Source organism: Hyaloscypha bicolor (genome assembly GCF_002865645.1).
Source record: "Hyaloscypha bicolor E unplaced genomic scaffold K444scaffold_113, whole genome shotgun sequence".
In the NCBI taxonomy this organism is placed as follows: Eukaryota; Fungi; Ascomycota; class Leotiomycetes; order Helotiales; family Hyaloscyphaceae; genus Hyaloscypha; species Hyaloscypha bicolor.
This window is the reverse complement of record NW_020194615.1, coordinates 670,486-690,838: the sequence shown is the minus strand read 5'-3', so window position 1 is coordinate 690,838 and position 20,353 is coordinate 670,486. Positions and strand designations below refer to the sequence as shown.

General features: G+C 26.4%; 2 protein-coding genes across 2 annotated transcripts; one reads left to right on the top strand and one right to left on the bottom strand.

Annotated features, from left to right (window-relative positions):
• Window positions 1-13,245: 13,245 nt before the first annotated feature.
• On the top strand, window positions 13,246-16,229 carry K444DRAFT_564774 (uncharacterized protein). Its single transcript, XM_024877078.1, has 8 exons — window positions 13,246-13,578; window positions 13,698-13,790; window positions 13,845-14,011; window positions 14,088-14,221; window positions 14,269-14,617; window positions 14,742-15,117; window positions 15,277-15,881; window positions 15,945-16,229. The coding sequence occupies exons 1-8, from the start codon at window positions 13,306-13,308 to the stop codon at window positions 16,108-16,110; spliced, it is 2,163 nt and encodes a 720-aa protein (XP_024734802.1). The 5' UTR covers window positions 13,246-13,305; the 3' UTR covers window positions 16,111-16,229.
• A 2,715-nt stretch (window positions 16,230-18,944) lies between these two features.
• On the bottom strand, window positions 18,945-20,148 carry K444DRAFT_533345 (GroES-like protein; the record flags this gene model as incomplete). Its single annotated transcript, XM_024875146.1, has 4 exons — window positions 18,945-19,033; window positions 19,097-19,192; window positions 19,239-19,769; window positions 19,827-20,148. 4 exons carry the CDS (start codon window positions 20,146-20,148, stop codon window positions 18,945-18,947), a joined length of 1,038 nt encoding a protein of 345 aa, XP_024734801.1.
• Window positions 20,149-20,353: the final 205 nt, after the last annotated feature.

Genomic DNA, 20,353 nt, shown 5'->3' with positions numbered 1-20,353 from the left:
ATTATATTTCTATTTCTAACTTAGTAATATAATAGTAAGCTACTACTAATTTCTTTATTATTATTATTCTACTAGCTAGTTCTTGAAATATCTAAGTTCTATTTCCTTCTCCTAATTAGGTAATATAAAAAGTACTTAACTAGGCACTTCCCTAAATATCTAATTAGATTATTCTAATAATAATAGAAGCGCTTTTTTTAGTTAATACTCTAGTTATTAATATTTTTATCTATTAATAGCTTAATTATCTTATAATAAACTACTTTCTAAAGATTAGATTAATTAGAATATAAGATATATAATAATAAGATAATATATAAGTAATTAAAATAAGTAAGCTATAGAATAATACTTATAAATATAACTAATTCCAAGAATTAATTCTAATAAAAAACTAATTAATATCTTTTTCTAAAGCTAGAAGCATTTTCCTATATATTTTCTAGTATTTAGTTAAGCCTATAAAGTACTTTATTTAATTAGGAAATATAATTTCATATAATTTATATAATTCCGATTATTTATATAATTCTAATTATAAGCTTTACCTAAAATAAGAAACTAGATTTGTAATATCTAATACTTATTTATATACTATTATATATATCTATTATTTTCTTTTCTTTTTTCTAGGCCTTATATTATAATATTATAAAAATAATATAATATTTTATTATTATTATTTATAGAGCTTTCTATTTTATATTTTATAGCTTATTATAAAATATAAATAATAAAGTATTTTTATTTATTTTTGTTATAAAATCTAGTTTTTTTAATAATTTATTAGTAAAATTATTATATTCCGGCTAGTATTCTAAAATAAAATTAAAAATAATTAATTTCTTTACTTATTTTATTTATTAATTATTTAGTTTTCTTTTAATTATAAAGTATTTTAAATTATTATAAAGTATTTTAAATTATTATAAAGTATTTTAAATTATTATAAAGTATTTTAATAATAATAATATATTAGATATATATTAAATAATATTATTAAATATAAAATATTAGAATAATAACTAAAAGTTTAGAATTATATATTTTATACTTATATTTAATTATAGTTATTTTCTTTAAATAAAAGATAATAGAATATTATCTAGCTTTTATTTCCTTATTAAAGAGCTAAGAAATTATATTTATAATTATAAATCCTAAAATATTTATTTCTATATAAATCTTTAAAACTAAATTAAAATAATAAAGAATTAATACTATTATAAATATAATTTATAGCTTTTTAAAAGCTTTATTTGCTTTATTTATTTAGCTAAAATAATATTATAAATTTCTATTAGTTTTTAATAAATTAGTTAATTCTTTTATTACTTTGAAATATTTATAAATAAATCTCTAATAAAAGTTAGTAAAATCCAGAAATATTTAAATTTCTCGAATATTATTTTTAGAACTAGCTATTCTCTAATAGCTATAACCCGGCTAGCTTCTATTTCTATATTATCTAAACTAATTATAAATTTCAGGAATTTTTTTTTATATTAAATTCATATTTTACTAAGTTTATAAAAAGCTAATATTATTATAATTATTTAAATATATATTAAATTACTATTATATATTATTCTGGATTCTCTAAATAAATTAAAATATTATCTAGATAAATTATATAAATAATATTTATAAAACTTACTAGTATATAATTAATATATATCTGAAATATTATTATTAGTTTACTAGTAATATATAGTACTATTATATAGGTATAGAAGTACTAGTTATATTAGTTAGTAAAGTTATTATTATTTAGAAATAAGAATTATAATATTATAATATTAATAAATAATTCCTAAATCTATTAAGCCTAAAAAAATCTAATTTACTAATCAAGTTACTAATAAAATATAAGATTATATAACTATATCCCGTATTTTATATTCTATTATTTATATCTTATTACCTATATCCTATATTTCATATTTCATAATTATATATATAACTCCTAAAGAAATAGCTATACTAATACTAAAAACTCTCTAAAAATACAAAAAATAATATCTTTCTCTAATTATATACAAATTCCCTAATTCGGCCTAGTATTAGATTTCTTAAATACTTTATATATTTATATTACTTCTGAGATTTTAGTTATATATTAAAAGCTATAGCCTTTTATATATAACTTTTTCTCTTATAATATCTTTCTATTCTATATATTTATTTCCTGTCTTATTTATACTTAATTTATTTCTTTATATCTAATTATATAGTATTCGTATTAATTAGATATTTAAGGGTATTTATTAGCTTTAATTTCGTTATAGAATTAGTAGAATTCGATTTTCCCTTAATTTATTTAACTTTTATAATCTCTTATTATTTAGATATCTAATAGAGATATATTATATTAATTATTAAATACTTTTCTCGAGTAATTCCTAACTTAATAAGACATTTATATAATAATTTCGAATTTATATAGACTACTAGTAATAGTTCTATTTCTAGTACTTTATTAATTATAGATTTAACTAAAGTACCTATATTAAAATTATAAGCTATATTATAAAGTTCTAAAGCTAGAATACTTCTAGTAATTCTCTTATACTTAGTAAAGAACTAGTAAATAATATTAGTATATTTAGTTTTATTTACTAGAACTAGAATATATCTAATTTAGGAAAAGAGATTTCTATTATTTATAAATAAAGTATTTATAAAAATAATTAAATATAAGAACTTCTTTACTAGTTTTATAAATCTTAGTTCTCTAGTAATATTCTTAATTTACTATTAAATATACTTATTAAGTACCTTTATATTAGTTTCTAATAGTTTAATAGTCTAAGCTATAATTAATAGGTTATATAAAGCTTCTAATTAATAGACTAATATAATATATACTTCTATAGTATATTAGATAATATATTAGTTCTTAATAAAAAGATCTTAATAAATAGTACCTCTATTATTTATAATAGTAGTATTTTTTATAAAAATAATTCAGAGGTTTTTATACTAGTATTTCTATATAAGAGTAATTCTAGTAATATTTATATAAATAATACTTCTATTAAACTTGAGATTATAATTAATAATAAGGTATTTATATTTCTTAGCTAAGAACTTAGTTTCTTAGAGCTTTAATTACTTTATTTTCATAAAATTATTATTTCTAATAAATAAAGTATTATTAGTTTAAAAGCTAATAATTCTAAAGAATTACTTATTATAGAAGAAATAAGAATTATAAGTTAATTATTTTATAGAAAGCTTATTAATATAATAGAAATAATAAGTATTAAACTAGTAATTTCTAGTTTCTAATATATTATATAATAATTTTATAATCTTTAGAACCGAATTATTATTTAGATTTAGCTCTTTAATAAGCTTATAAAATAGGTTAATATAAAAATTATAATTAAATAAGATTATTAATTAGATATAAGCTTACGAGATATTATATAAATATAGCTTTATAGTATTTATTATTATAATAGTAATACTAAGAATAATTCTCGAGCTAATATATTAAATAATAAGTAATTATATTAATATTATATATTTCTTACTATTATTATAAGCCTAAATAACTAGTCTCGATTTTTTAAATTCTCTTTCTATATTCTTATTTTTAATCTTATTAATAAACCGGGAATTAAAGATATATACCTCTTTTAATATCTAAGATTTAGAAATAACTTTAAATATACTCTTTTCTAGAAAGCTAGTAATTTTAACTTAATAGAAGTTCTTATATAAGTTATTATCTTATAGAAATACTATAATATCCGGGTTTTTATAAAAGTATTCTTTATTATATTTTAGTAAAATAGCAGAAATAATAAGAGAAATTATATCTGTATTATTTTTAGTCTTATTATAAAGTTCAGAAATAGGTTTAGATTCGGGGCTATTAGTAATAACCTTAATATTTCTTATATAAAAGGGCTTTATAGAGATTAAGTAAAAGATAGTATTATTATATAATAAAGCTAATATATAGTTTTTCTTATTAATGGCTACTAGCTTATATAGCCTATTTTAACTATTAGATTAATTAGTATTTTCTTTATATTATATAAAAATATCCGAATTTAAAAGAAGTTTATAAATATTAGTAATACTAGAACTATTTCGGGTATTTAGGGTATTTATAATCTGGTATTTAGCTTAAAGCTTCTAAATTTCTACTATTACTTTCTTAAGTACTACTAATTACTATAATATAATTAATAATAGGGTATTATATTTAGTTATTTAAGATAAAGTATTATAAACTAAGAGAATTAGAATAATATTATCGGGTCTAACGAAATTATTAATGGCCTTAAAAGCTATTTAGAATATAATATCTTTATTAATTCTATTAATTTCGGCTATAATAATAAAGTAAGTATATTAAATTAGGCTATAGTAATATTCTATAATTCTGATAGAATTATAAGCTTCTATAGAAACGATTTTAATCTTAGTTCCTATAATATTTATAAGCTAAATAAACTTCTTACTAGTAAACTACTTTCTAGTATTTACTATAATCTAATTAGAAGGGCCTAAATAAATATTAATCTAATACTATTTTAGGGTGTCCTAAATATATAATATACTAATATTTTAAAGCTATTAACCGGCTTAATATTGAGTACTTTAATTAATAATATAAAATATAGGTTTACTAAAAATATAGAAAATATTAATAATAATAAAGTAATTAAAGCTAATATTATTTTTTAGGTTAAACTTGAATTATTCTAGTAATTATTCGAATTTCTAGTATTACTTATAGTACTTTATAAAATACTTAAGGGCTTTTATATTAATATTATAGCCTGCTTATTCTAGTACGTTTCGAAGCTTACTAATAAATAAATAACTAAAATAGTAATATAAATATTATAATTTGATTTTTATAAGAAAGCAGGAATTATAAATAAAGAATTCGGAAATAAAGCTTTATAGAATAGTATTCTAAAATAGGAAAAAGTATCTAAAATATTATATTATAGATATAAAGCATCTAGTAAAAGTAATAAGATAATTAGTAAGATTATTAAAATAGATCTCTAGCTTATTTATATTAGCTAAGCTAGATAGAAATAGAATTTTTATAAATATAATATAGAATTATATTTACCTAATTAGTATTCTTATTATTATAGATTTAATAAAAAATATAGATCTAATACTAAACTAGATATTAACTTGATCTTTAATAGTTTCGTTAAGTTTAATACTATTATTAGTTTATTATAAAGCTTGGAATTAGTTAGAACTAATAGTTAAGAATCTAGAAGCTCTAGTATTAATTATAATTCTATAAAAGTAATAAGTATTATATTTTAATATATTATTAATTATAAATATCTAGATATTTTTTATTTATTTAGTAGGCTTTAGAATATAATTTTTACTTATTATTTAATATATAAGAGAAAGAGAAATAAGGTTATTTATAAGAGTATTAGTTATAGGAATAGTAGAAATAGGGGCTATAGAAGTAGCTAGAAAGCTTTTAATAGAAATGAAATAGAAATTAGAATAATATTTCTTTCCTTTATTTATTTTTACTAATAAGGCTTTAAAAGCATTATTTACTAGTTTGTTTTTACTATTCTTATTATTTTCTTTTTCTTTAAATTCGGTAATATATTATATATAAGTATTACTAAAGCATTTATTAAAGTTATAGGTATTTCGGGATCTAAATTAGTAAATATTTTTATTCTTAAATTAAGCCTTCTTAGTTTCTTATTTCTCTAATATATATTTCTATAAATAGTATTTGGGTTTCTTATATATAAAATATAATTTCGGAGTATAATTATTATAATTATAGGATTTAAAGTAATTATTACAGGTTCCGAAATTATAGCTAGATTTATATTAATAATTTCTAAATAGATAATAGTTTAGAAGATTTTAAGAATAGTATTATTAATTAGTAATATAGGTTTTAATAGTAATTTATTACTTCTTCTTATAAATAGTAATAAATAATTAGAGCTTATTAATAAGCTAGCCGAGATTATTAGAAGAGTCCGAAACTATATATTAGTATACTAGTAAGCCTTAATAAAAGATAATAATCTTATTATATAAGAATTCGGTATTTTATAAAGCAGGAATAAAGCCATACTATAATTTATATAAGTTATTAATTAGTATTTAAATAAGCTCAAATATTTTCTTTTTAGGATTCTTTACTATTATAGTTACTAAGGTAATAGTATTTTATTTATCTAAATTTTAATAATAGAAACCGGGATCTTTAAAGAAATTATAAATATTTATATAAGCCTTTTTATATATATAACTCGAGAGCTAGTTATTATAGAAATAGTCTTATACTAGTTCCTTTAATATAATAAGAAAGGCTCTTACTAGTACCTTTTCTAGAAGCTCTATATATTAGTAAATATTAAGAAAGATAATAAGTTTATAATTAAAACTATTATTAGTTCTATTATATTTCTATACTTTGGAATATATCTTTATTACTTTCCTAATAAGCTTCCTAATAGAAATAGTAAATACTAATTAATAATAGTTCGGGTTTAGTAATAGTACTAGTAGTAATAAAAATAAAAGTAGTAAATAGCCTTAATTTAGAGAAAGTAAATAAATAGCTTAATTTCTTAACTAAGATTATCTAGTTCTCTTATATCTAGTTTTATTTAGAATAAAATAAACTAATATAATAGGTCCCTAAAGAAAATCTATTCTAATTAGACTATTATTAATAATATTAGCTTTATTTTTTATATTTTTTATTTTCTCTTAGATAAGATTAATAAAGAATTATATAATAGTAAGGTTTCTATAGTTCTATTTAATATAAATATTATTATAGTAAAGTTAGGCTCGAAGATTTTATATAAATATATAGTTAATTAGATTATATACTATATTATTAAAGTTTTTAAAATTATTCTAGAATAGATCCTATAGATTATTATTACTCTTTTTATATAAGATATACTAATATATCTTAGTAATTATATATTCCTGAAGTTTAGCCTTTATTATAATTACTGAATTAATACCGTTCTTCTATTTCTTAATTAGCTTCTTTCCCTTATTAATATCTATACTAAACCGAGTTCAGGTTCTCTCTAGTATATATGTATGGTTCGTAGCAGGAGGGGTTCAAAGGTAAGGTGGTTCGTAGTAGGTTCATAGAAAGGGTTCGGTGGTAAAGGTATCCAGATACCTGGTTCAGATGCCAGATGCCTAGTTCAGATGCCTGGTTAAGATGCCAGATGCCTGGTTTAGATACCTGATTAAGATGCCAGATACCTGGTTGAGATACCAGATGCCCCAGATATCTAGGGGTATTAAGGGTATTAAAGTAAATATTTCGTTTATAATAAGAAATTTAGGAAATAAAATATTATAATTCCGGGAGGGTCTAAAGCTCAAAGAACTTGATTTAATAGTAAAATTAAAGTAGTAATTAAAGAGCTTTAAGGGCATATATAGGATATATATTCCAGAAAAAGAGTTCTATAAATATAAGTATTATATAAGTAAAAAAGATAATTTCTAAGAAAGTAGTCTTGGGGCTAAAAGAAGTTAGTTTTAAAAAATAGTAGAAGTTAAATAGATAAATAGTTAAATAACTAATTATTTACTAATTAGCAAAAGCTAGATATTTTCTTTATAGGCTATTAAATACTTTTATAAAATTAATAAGTAGTTTCTTTCTTTAATATAGAATAGACTAGATTTGTCTTAGGCTACTAAATACTTTTAGGACTAATCTAAAATCTTCTCTAATCTATATATATAAACTAATTAGTATTAGTTTACTAGTAATATATAGTACTATTATATAAGTATAAAAGTACTAGTTATATTAGTTAGTAAAGTTATTATTATTTAGAAGTAAGAATTATAGTATTATAGTATTAATATATAATTCCTAAATTTACTAAGCCTAAAAAAGTCTAATCTACTAGTTAAGTTACTAATAAGATATAAGGTTATATAAATATATCCCGTATTTTATATTCTATTACCTATATTCTATTATTTATATCTTATATCCTATATCTCGTAATTATATATATAATTCCTAAAGAAATAGCTATACTAATAATTATTAAAATATTAAATAATATAAAAAATATAATATAATACTTAAAATATTTATAATATATTCGAAATATTATTATTTATTTATTATTTTTCTATATTTATAACTAATAATAAGTATATTTTAAGTCTAGCTTTATATATATCTTGGCTTTATAAAGTTTATTTATTATTTTACTAATAAGTAATAATAGTATTTAGTTCTTAATAATAATTTTATTTAGATTCTAGTAATTAATATATAGATATAAGCCGTCTTCTTTTTTTAGAATAAATATAATTAGAATACTAGCTAAGCTAATAAAATAATGAATTTATTTCTTTTCTAAACTAGTATTAAGATATTCCCGAAGAATTTTAAGCTCTCTTTCTAATAAAATATATATAGAACTATATAATAATTAGAATTCTAATTCTAGATTTATATAATAGTCGGGTAATATATTTATAGCCTTTATAAATAATACTTAAAAAAAGTTCTAATATTTATTAGAAAATATAACTATTTTATTTATAATAATAATAATAATTCTTTAGCTATTTATTATAAAATAAGTAATTAATAGAAAAATATATATTTTATATTTTATTATTTTAGTAAACTTTCTAATATTTAAAACTTTAATTTTTTATAATTAAATCTAGTATTTTTATATTATTTCTCTAAAGAAAATCAAAGAATTAATTTAATAAAACTATAGGAATTCAGATATTATATTAATATAGTTTAGATTAAAATTATATAATATAAAATATATATTAGCCTCTTTTTAGTTTTCTAATATATTCTTAATAATAATCTCAAGAATATAATCTTTATATAAATAAATTCTTTTTTCTTCTAGTAAAAATAAGAGAATTACTTTTAATATTAATAAAATACTTATATTTAAAACTAATCTTCTTTTTATATAATTAGTTTCTATATTAGAATTAACTAATATTCTAATCTTTTATTTATCTTTTTTTATTTTAATAATAATCTTAATTACTATTCTCGTTTTAGAAACCTTGCTTTCTATAATATAAATAAATATAACTATTATAGAATATATTTATTTCCCGGCTTTTTTAGTTTTAGGTATTTATATAATTTATAGCCAGATTTATTATAATTATAGCAAGTTGGTTTCTTCTAATTTAAATAAATAATAATATAGTAATCTTTCTTCTAATAAATAAAGCAAATTATATCCGGTTTTATAAATCTTATAATAGAAATATATTTCTTTTCTATTTTTCTTTATTATTTTGTTAGATTATTATTATATTTCTATTAAATAAATAAATTTAAATTATTCTTAACTCTTATAATTATAGAAATAAGCTTCTTTCTTTCTTATAAAATATTTCCTTAATAATTAATTTTATTTCGAATCTCTTATCTTAAACTACTAAATAAGTTATTTTGCTTTTATAATAAATTTATATATTCTAAGTTATTTAATAGGCTATTTAAATAAGATATAAAGCTTTAGATATTCTAGCCTGGCTATTATTTAATATTCTTAAACTAAAATAAAAGTATTATTACTATAATTCTCGGGATCTAAAATAGAATTCTTTATAAATTTAATAAAAGCCTTCTAATCTATAATATTAATATCTACTAATTACTTCCTATATTTCTAGATATCTCTAACTATATTCTTAAAATAGGAAATATAATATATAATTTTTATTATATTAGTAGCCTAAATAATTCTATTATTTTTATATTATTTAACTTTATCTAGTAAAAGAAGTTCTAGATTTCTTTAATATTCTTTTTCTAGTAAATAGGCAGTTTTCGGGTTTTTAGAGTCTTCCGAACTAAAAGTATTACTAGAAGTATAACGGGTTCTATATTAGATATTCAAATATTTTTAAAATAATAGATCTGAATTTCTAGCTTTTCTAAATTCTTTTTCTATTACATTTCTACTTCTCATTTAATAATATAATAGTAAGCTATTACTAATTTCTCTATTATTATTATTTTACTAACTAATTCTAGAAATATCTGAGTTCTATTTCCTTTTTCTAATTAAATAATATAAAGAATACTAGACTAGATATTTTTCTAGATATCCGGCTGGGTTATTCTAATAATAATAGAAGTATTTCTTCTAATTAATATTTTAGCTATTAATAGTTTTATTTATTAATAGCTTAATTATCTTATAATAAACTACTTTCCAAAAATTAAATTAATTAGAATATAAGATATATAATAGTAAAATAATATATAAGTAATTAAAATAAGTAAGCTATAGAATAATACTTATAAATATAACTAATTCCAAGAATTAATTCTAATAAAAAACTAATTAATACCTCTTTCTAAAGCTAGAAATATCTCTTTATATATTCTCTAATATTTAGCCAAGCCTATAAAATACTTTATTTAACTAGAAAATATAATTTCATATAATTTATATAATTCTAATTACTTATATAATTCTAATTACTTATATAATTCTAATTACTTATATAATTCTAATTATAAGCTTTATTTAAAATAGGAAACCAGATTTATAATATCTAATACTAATTTATATACTATTATATATATCTATTATATTTATAAAAGCTAGCCTCTATTAAACAAAGTAATATAGAAATTAAAAAAACTATAATACTTTTATAATTAAAGATTTTTATAGAACTATTAATTAAATTTATACTTTTAAAATTTCTAAAAACTATAACTAAAGCTTAACTAACTTTTATTTAAGAAATATTACTCGATTTCGAACTAATCTCTCTCGAAAATAATGTTTTTAATAGCTATATTCCTGATATTACTAGCTTGCCTATATATAAGTTCTTTATCTAAAAACCTCGAGATTTTATTATTAATTATTAGCTTATTAAAAAGGCTATATAAGATTCGAATATAAGTATTTAGGAAGCTATTTACTTATAGATCTTTAATATATATAAGTATAAGAAAGAAGGAATTTATAGTAATATAAGTAATTATTATTATATATTAAAGAGAAATTAAATATATTATAAGATTAATATTTTTTAATAAAATAAATAAGTAAAGTATATTATTATTAATAAACTTTTATCTAAATAAATTACTATATATTAAGATATTAATCTAAATAAAATAATTATATAAAAGAGAAAATACAAGTCTAATTTTATAAATCCTATAATTAGTATAATAAATACTATATAACCTTAAGCTATTTAATCTTAAGTTCTAGTTATAAATTATAATATAATATTAGCTTTATTTATTCTAGTTTAATTGCGATTTTCGTATAAATATAATTATTTTTATTTCTATATCTAATAAGCTTATATTTTATTATATTATACTAAATATTATAAATATTAGTAAATTCTTTTATTTTTCTTTCTAATTTAGTATATTAATAATAATAAAGCTCTAGTAAAATATAAAGCATTTCTATTTTAGAATAAAATAGAACCTTTTTACTAGTAAGTAATTAAAAGTATTATAAATATAATACAAGTATAATTCCGTAATAATCTTGAAATATTAAAGCTATTTATAATAATAGGAACTCTCGAATAATATAAAGTTTTATTAGGAATTACTATATTAATTATTAAGAGAATATCCGAATTTAAGCGAGTATATAATAGGTAAAAAGAGTTATTTATAGTATAAAGCCTTATAGATATAGGTAATTCTTAATTAATTATAAATTAATTTATTTAATAACCCTTTTTCTAATTTATTTTATAATTTAATTACTAAATAGAAAAGTATAATAAGAAAACAAATAAGTTTATTTGAAATAAGGAAATAAACTTCTTTAATAAATAGTAATAGAGTAATTTTTAGTAGTTAATATTAAAATAATAAATAGAAAAGTATATATATATAATTAGATTCTAAAATAGAGTTATTTTTATTTGAAATATTTAAAATATTCTAAAAATAATAGTTATTAAACTAGATATAATTATAATAGAATCAGATATTTGAATTTGAACTTTTTAGATAATAAATATATATAAAAAGCTTTCTATTAAAATATAATTCTATAAACTAAAAATAAAGAAGAAAAAAGAAGAAAAAGTAAATTTATTATTAAATAAAGCCTTTTAGGTTACTAAAGAACTTCTTAATTAAATTGAAATCAAATAAGTAAAGTAATAAGAAGTATATCTAAACTTCTTTTTATTTATAAGTATTAATAATTTTATATTAATAAAACTAATATACTAAAGTATTATTTATTATAATAACTAAATAGGGGCCTGAATATAGGTTATAAAGAGATAAAAGGTTATTAATAATAAAGTCTTTAAAGATATTAGCTATATAGATATTATAAAAAGTTACTAATTTAATAACATATTTATTAATTATATATATCGGAAGTATTAAGACTTTCTTCTTTAAAGCTAGTTATTAATAAACTTTAGTATAAACTCCTGAATTAATCTAATTATATTAATAATCTCTTATATAATTATTATTTCCTGATTTGCTTATATAAATAATTTAATCTATAATAAAATACTAAAGATTATTTTACTATTATATATATAGTTCTTAATTTCTCTAGGCGGCTTCGACTTTTAGCTTCTTCTATATAACTTATATTCTTTTAAGAACTATAGAAATTATAGGCTGAGATACTTGAATACTAAATACTTTAAATAAGAAGTCAGTAATTTCATTTTAGTAGAACTAAAATATCTGCTCTAATAGTTACTTAATAGCTTATTCTATTTTCTAAGTAATAGCCTATATAGGGCCTTCTAAATATCGTCTAATAGGGAGATTCGCATTAATTCATACCTTATGCCTATATATTATACGTATGGTTATATAATAGTTCAATACTAGCTATATAATATAATTTGATATAATTAACTCGGCAGGCATATATAGTATATTATTAATCCGGGTAATTATAGTTGGGGTCAGGTGGTAAGGCATCTATATAAGTATACCAGTTAGCAAACGGTAGAACTAGATGCCCCCATTAATTATATAAACTTTCCTTCCTAATTAGAGTTGTGGTTATTAAGTAATTTGCGGAATTGTAATTAAAGGTAGTGCTTTAGACGTTTTATCGCAAGGGGTTTTCGTGACTCGCTTAAAATGCGATTTAGACGATTGTTATTAATATCGCTGTAAGCGAGAACCCCTGTCACCGAGGCCCTGAGCCCTGGACAAGGCTTCACATAAGAAATCATCGGCGCGGCCAGTTGCTTCTGGAAACCTTCGAATTTTGTCTTGAACCTTCCAAAGACAAGCCACCCATGTCTACAGTACGAGAGGAAGAACATTGTGAGGGAAGTAACGATAAAGCTTGGGAAACCGATGGATGCAAGATGGATGCGCGAGCTGCTCCGTCAATCCAGCCGGTCGATGAATCATCTGAAACGCCTGAATCATACGTTTTGCCACCGCCAGGCTACGACATTGATCAATTAAACCACCATATTGGCCTCCAAGATTTTAGAAGAGGTCTTCAACTTACCGCCAATGCTATATTTTCGGGCACTGGGGATCGAAGATCCAGATATACCAAGGTTAGAAAAGCTTCTCTTTACCCCTACCAAACTCAGGTTAATACATGAGCTCCTTAAATTTCCGTACCCCAGATAGGTAATGAAATAACTTCTCAATCACATTGCTCACTCTCCGGCAGGTTTCGGCAATCCTCCTATCCTGGGCGGATGAGGACCCCAACCTTCCTGTATCCTTAGAGATAGGAGCTTTAAGCGATGTGTTTATCAACTTGGTACTTCTCAAGATTCTGAAAAGTGCTAAATAAAGGGCTAATCATCTTGGGCAGTATGGGTTTGAGGTTGAGGAATGGAAAATTCCCGATGTGAATAGTCATACAGCTCTTAACCTCAAGATCCTGCAGTTCCTGGACGACAACGATACTAAACACCTCAAAATCGTCTACTACGCTGGCCACGGCAAGTTGAGCAACCATGGGCAGGCGATATGGACAAGGTTAGCACATGTCAATATCCCAATTTGACTGACACGTGAGTAAAAGTCAGATCTGACCCCGACAACTAAACACTAGTTACCGGAACAGCAAACGTGACCGACAACCTACCGTCAAGTGGTCGGGTATTCAAAATGCGTTGGAGGAATCTCAATCCGATGTTTTGGTGCTTCTAGACTGCTGTGCCTCTGGCCTAAGCAACACCGATGAAGGTAAAATATATTCCTCACTCTAAAACATCAAGTTTATTGATTATTAGGCAACGGTGTCACCGAGCTCCTTGCCGCATGCGCGTTCAATAATTCTGCCAACGGAGTTGGGCCGTTCTCATTCACCCACGCACTCGTTTCACAATTACGAGCCCTGCTCAACAAGCCTTCATTTACAGTTGGATACTTGTATAATCTCCTCTTCACGGAAGTTCAAGGGCTACCGGTGAAGGCTGCCGAGTTTAGAAAGCCTCCAGTTCATTTGGTACTAACCCAAGATCATCGACTTCCTCGAAGTATAACATTATTATCTAAGCGTCTACCGATAAAAGATACCTCATACGGGCCTGGGTTGATAGAAACTACCTATCATTGTGGCCACAACACGAACTTTTCTGTGTAGGCATAGTTTCTAACTCTCTTTCTTCCGGTCATCACAATGTCCGAAGCGTTATGAGATGTTGCGTGCTTTATAGAACCCGTTTTACTTTTTCGATCAAGGCTAACCCAGGATACTTTTTAGGGGATCAGGGAGCACGCTAGAAGAGAGTGTAGCAGCTTCAAGTAATCATCTATCTAACAGCGATGTCGCTTCATCAATGACTTCGGTGTCACAACTTCCAGAATACCCGAGACTTCTCTTCAGTATACGTATCAGCGAAGACATAAAACCAGGCGACTTATCTACTGAACTTTTAGCGGATTGGTTGTCAACACTCCCAGTAGAAGCGAAGTCTGTCAGGGTAGAAGCTGGTTTTGCTAGTGACTCAACGCTCCTGATCGTTTCTATGCCGATTGCTATGTTGGGGTATTTGCCGTATGACCCGGCCATCACTCTGATCGGAGCCGCAAGATCGAACAATCAAATTTCTGTCGAGAACAAAGTTACAGAAGCAGAAGTACGTATTCTGCATACTTTCTCTTTCAAATCAAGGATCAAGTTTGGCGGACTTTACGTTACCGATATTAAAATGGCCTTGATTCATCCGGAAGGTGCTTGTTCGCTCTTTTATGCTACCGACACTATCAGAACATAAGCTAATTCTAAGTTCATCTAGGCTACGCTAACAAGACAGGATAAGAAAAATAGTGATCTGCTTGACAAAGAAAGAGAACTAGAACTTGTCAAAATCAAGACACAGAATGAAAATCCGAGCGCAACCACGCCGAAGTTGGCTAGTGTTGAGCCCTTTGCTCGTTGGCACTCAACAGAGTCCCTTAAGACTTCTAAATTGGCAGCAACAACTGCCGATTTCAACCAGGCCATGGAAATTTGGGATGACCATCTTGGAAAAATCAAGTCATCTTCTCAGTTGAATAGCATCTACAACAAATGGCCAATGACGAAACTAGAAGTTATTGCAAAGAGTGTATTTACGGCTTATAGACTTAGGCAGCAAAATGAGGATGCAGATCTATTAACCCCGGGAGTTGGAAAAATGGAAGTCGACTCTTCAGGAATGTCTTTCAACAAAAAGGGGCAAGAAGACTTCAAAGGCACCACCCTTCCAACCGAAATACCACTTCGTCGAATTGATAATCTTCCGTGTGAGAAGTGTGCGCAGGACGGGAGCGATTGTGATCCTTCGCTGAGTTGCAAATTGTGTGAGATGGCGGGTGAAAATTGCCTCAGATATTATGCTATATCAGAAAGCGAGAGAAGGTGAGCCTACCTTCCGTCGAGAATGACTTGCTATATGGAAGATAATTCCTAATAACCTAATAGATACGTATCCTCCTTGCGAGCACAAGCCATGTCTCTCGAGAAGACTTTGACAGATAGATATCGCAAGTCCACTTATGAGATGGTGGGGCCGATATTGGCCGCCTGGGAGCCATCTTCGAGACTTCGAAGGAACCCATCTTACCGCAAATCGTTTCTAGTATCTTGATTATTGATTATATTCAGTTTCCAAGCTAGCTATTGGTCTCTAGTCGTCTTTAGTGTTGTCAATTCTTTCTCAGTTATATTCGACTTCTTTTTCTATGGAATATTATAAGTCTTTCAGTCCAGCCGCGTGTGTCGGAATCTATTTTAGTTTGCAAATTGATACCATTCTCTCACAAAACTCTCCCTTCCTGAAACATCTTGGGGGCCATATAAAGGTGAGTACTGGCAAACGTCGCGGCATCAACAATACGGTTGCAGAGTCCAAAATCTCCTAGCTGGAACTGATATTGACCGCCCGGCTGCGATATGAAGAGAATGTTCCCTGGCTCCACGCGGTCCTTTCTTACAGATAAGAGCCCAAGAGTTGGCTAAGTTTCTGTTTACCATCCACTGGGAACAGCTGGTAGAACTTTTTCTCTGCAGTTCAGTCAGCTTTGGTAGCGTTATAATACGTAACACTACGTTAATTATTGTCAGGAAAGATCTGTAAGGCCGGGAAGGGAGAGCCTCTATGGTGCTTTCGTTCTTGGCCCTTGTTTGGTATTGCTGGATTCAGATAATTCGATCAAAATTAACCTTAACGTTTAGAGCACACCTGCCATGAGGCCTTTCATCCCTGGCCTTGGAATCCCAGCTAAAGATATTTGAGGCAACTATAGACGACCGGGACCACGTTGTCATTACTAGACAGCTTCCAGGTATCACAATATCAATAGTTTCAAGGGAGGTGGTGGCAGAGAAGGCCGACCTGAAGCAGGTTACCAATAGCATACTTATCCTCGGGCCAGAAATACTGCCGGAAAGCGATTGTAGAGCAATCGACACTATAATAATTTCGGTTGGAGTTACAGGAAGAAATACTAAAAACCAAGTTAGCTATAAAGACAATAGTGGTAGAGCTATTCCAAAGAGAGGCTTGCTTGATCCTCGTCATATTTGGGGAATGGGCTGAGCTACTGGTCTTTTCATTCCCTGTAAACGTGGAGAAAAGCCGAGCAGGAATCTCCCGCACGCAATCGTGGGTTCCGTCGTACAACTGCTATTATACGTCAATTCCGTTCAACGAAGTTCTATCAGAGAATGGCCCGCTACTCTTCAACATACATAAGGTACCTCTAGACTTGTCAGCCCACACGGTAGTTGCGGACGCCTATACTACCCCTCTGTCAATCTGTCCTCAGGGACATTACTCGACTTCTACAAGATCATTAGAAGGGCGTTTAAACCCTTCTAGTCTCTGATAAGGGAATATAGATGTGGAGTAATATAATAGCGGTATTTGTCGAAAGATGTTGAGGAGTACCAGAGTGCTGTTTGTAAATACTAGAAGGTTAGAAATTTTGCCGCCTCTACTAAGCTAGAAGAACCTTCGCTATGCAATTGCGGGAGAGGGAAGGCTTCATTAGCTTTTATGAGCTATAAAGCTTATAAGCCCCTTCTTTCTTTTATATATATATCGAGCCGCTATTAGATAGATTTTTTAATAATATTATTTTCTTTAAATATATAATATAATAAATATAATAAATATAATAAATATAATAAATATAATAAATATAATAAATATAATAAAAATATAATAAATATAATAAATATAATAAATATAATAAATATAATAAATATAATAAATATAATAAATATAATAAATATAATAAAAAATACTTTTTATAATAAAGAATCATAGTAATATTATAATAATATTATAGTTCAATAAAAGTTATTTTAAGATTATATAATAGCTTTTAGTCTTTTAATAATATAATTAAGAGAAGTCTTTATAAAATAACGAGAATTTATAGAAATTAGTTTATTTAGAAATAATTAAAATATTTTATTATTACTTATTTTAGATTCCTGGAATAAATTAATAGAAACTAATTAGTTCGAAATATTACTAAGCCTATATTTAAATACTAGTTTTATATAATAATAAACTAATTATTCTTTTTTTAAAAAAATCTCTCTTTTTCCCTTATTCCTATTATTAAGTTCTTAAATCGAAATAATTTCAAAAGTATTATTAAAGGTCTAGTTTACTTACTAGATACTATTATTACCTAATTAGGTAAAGAGGTAATACTAGAGTAAGAATATTCGAAGCTTTACTAAATAAAGCTAGCTATATATATTATTTATAAATATCTAATTAAAATATAAATATAATATAAATAGGGGCTATTATACTACTTTACTCTATTTATTATTTATACTAATAACTATTCGTAATCTGCAAATAGCTATTTATAGGGGCTTAAAAGACATTTCAATAAGATTAATATTATTATTATAATTAGATATCTTTAATATAGTACCTATTAACTATTAAAGCATTAATCTACATTACTAATTCTTGCCTGCCGTTATTACACTTCTTTCGTTTCCCATTAGAAGCTGAATTTACCGCCTCTTAATTCCTTTGTGAGATGAAATATACTTGTTACTCGTTTCCACCTCCAGTAGATAGAGAATAGCAACGTTGCCTTTGGCAACTTGCCAAAGAGGTGTGTTTTGAATTGGGATACTTCACTTGGGCAGGTCTGTAGCCAAAAATAGCAACACAGCATATAGGAGGCTGATGCCACAAAGTCTTGAGGGGTCGCTGAATGGGGCAGCCAGAAGCGGTGGATTAATTGGAGGATGTGAAACCGGTCCCGAAGAACAAGCACCTCATAAAGGGACTGGAGCAAAGGTATTGACAAAGGAGGTTTATTAGGGATGGAGAAGCTAGCTGTCGTTAATATCAAGCTCAATTTTCCAATCGTCGAACCACCCAAATTCAATGCCCCAAGAATACTTCCACCGCGGTTTCTGCCCGATCATATGTGCCGGGAAGTCTCAGAATTCAATAAGAACCTTCAAAGCCGCGTGCTCAGCCGCCGCACCGAATGTCTTGTACGCTTTCTCCATATCCTTGAAAGCAAACTCTAAACGATTAAAGTTAGCTCGTGCCCACCGTCCAAGAGGGTTGAATTCCATTCTCAACTCACTGTGCGTGATGAGCTTTGAAGGGTCCAGCTTTCCCGAGAGTGCGAGCTTCAACAGCATTGGTGTTGTGACCGTGTCAACTAGTCGAGTTGTGATTGCTGTATACTATCAGTTTCCGGTTCAAGGCGGGAATCGGTAACTCACCAATGTTCTTACCCCAGAGATTCTCCAAGTGAAGGTCCACTTTCGTTCCATGAACACCAACATTCGCAATCACACCACCCGTAGCCACCAACTCCTGGCAGAGTTCAAAGCTTTGAGGAACTCCGACCGCCTCAATCACACAATCACAACCCTTCCCATCCGTCAACGCCTTCACCTTCCTCACCGCATCCGGCTGGCTAGGATCGATGGTATGGGTTGCCCCCAGTGTCTGCGCAACTTTCAGTCGATTATGATCCATATCAATCATGATAATCACACTTGGGGAGTATAGCTGGGCTGTAATCATAGCTGCCAGTCCAACAGGCCCTGCACCAACAATCACAACTGTAGATCCGGGCTCGACTTTGCCATTGAGGACACCACATTCAAGACCTGTGGGGAAGATGTCGGAAAGCATGACGAGTGCGGCTTCGTCGGCACCCGCTGGGATGGGGTAAAGGGAGGAGTCAGCGTGTGGGATGCGGACGTATTCTGCTTGTGTGCCGTCGATTGTGTTTCCTAGGATCCAACCTGAATGTCCATAATCAGTCTTGTCCTTCTGAATAGTCAAACAGAAGACACATTTACCTCCAGTGGTGCAATGCGAATACATTCCCCTTCGGCAATACTCGCAGCTTGCACAAGAGCAGATTGCAGATATCAACACATGCTCTCCCTTCTTGAATCCGCGTACGGAATTGCCAATCTCATCGATAATTCCCACTCCCTCGTGTCCTAGAATTGTTCCCTCCTTACATGTCGCAACATCTCCTTTTCTGATGTGCAAATCTGTTCCGCAGATCGTAGATTTGGTCAGCTTGACAATCGCATCGGTAGGCTGAGCAATCTTTGGCTTCGGACGCTCTTCGAGCTTCACGTCGCCGACAGCGCGGTAGATGAGCGCTTTCATTGTGCTGTATGATGCTTGTCGAATTGGCTGACGGAAGGTTTGGCCCTTTGAGAGAAGGGGGACTGTTCTGAAGGTCTGCATTGCCGGAAGGAAGAGGGTGGGAGGTTATAAGTCGAGGGACTCAAATACGCTACGCTGCAGAAGCGGGGGATGATATTCGGTGATTGAGGGGACTGAGCCTCGTACGAGAGCCGCGTCATCGTGT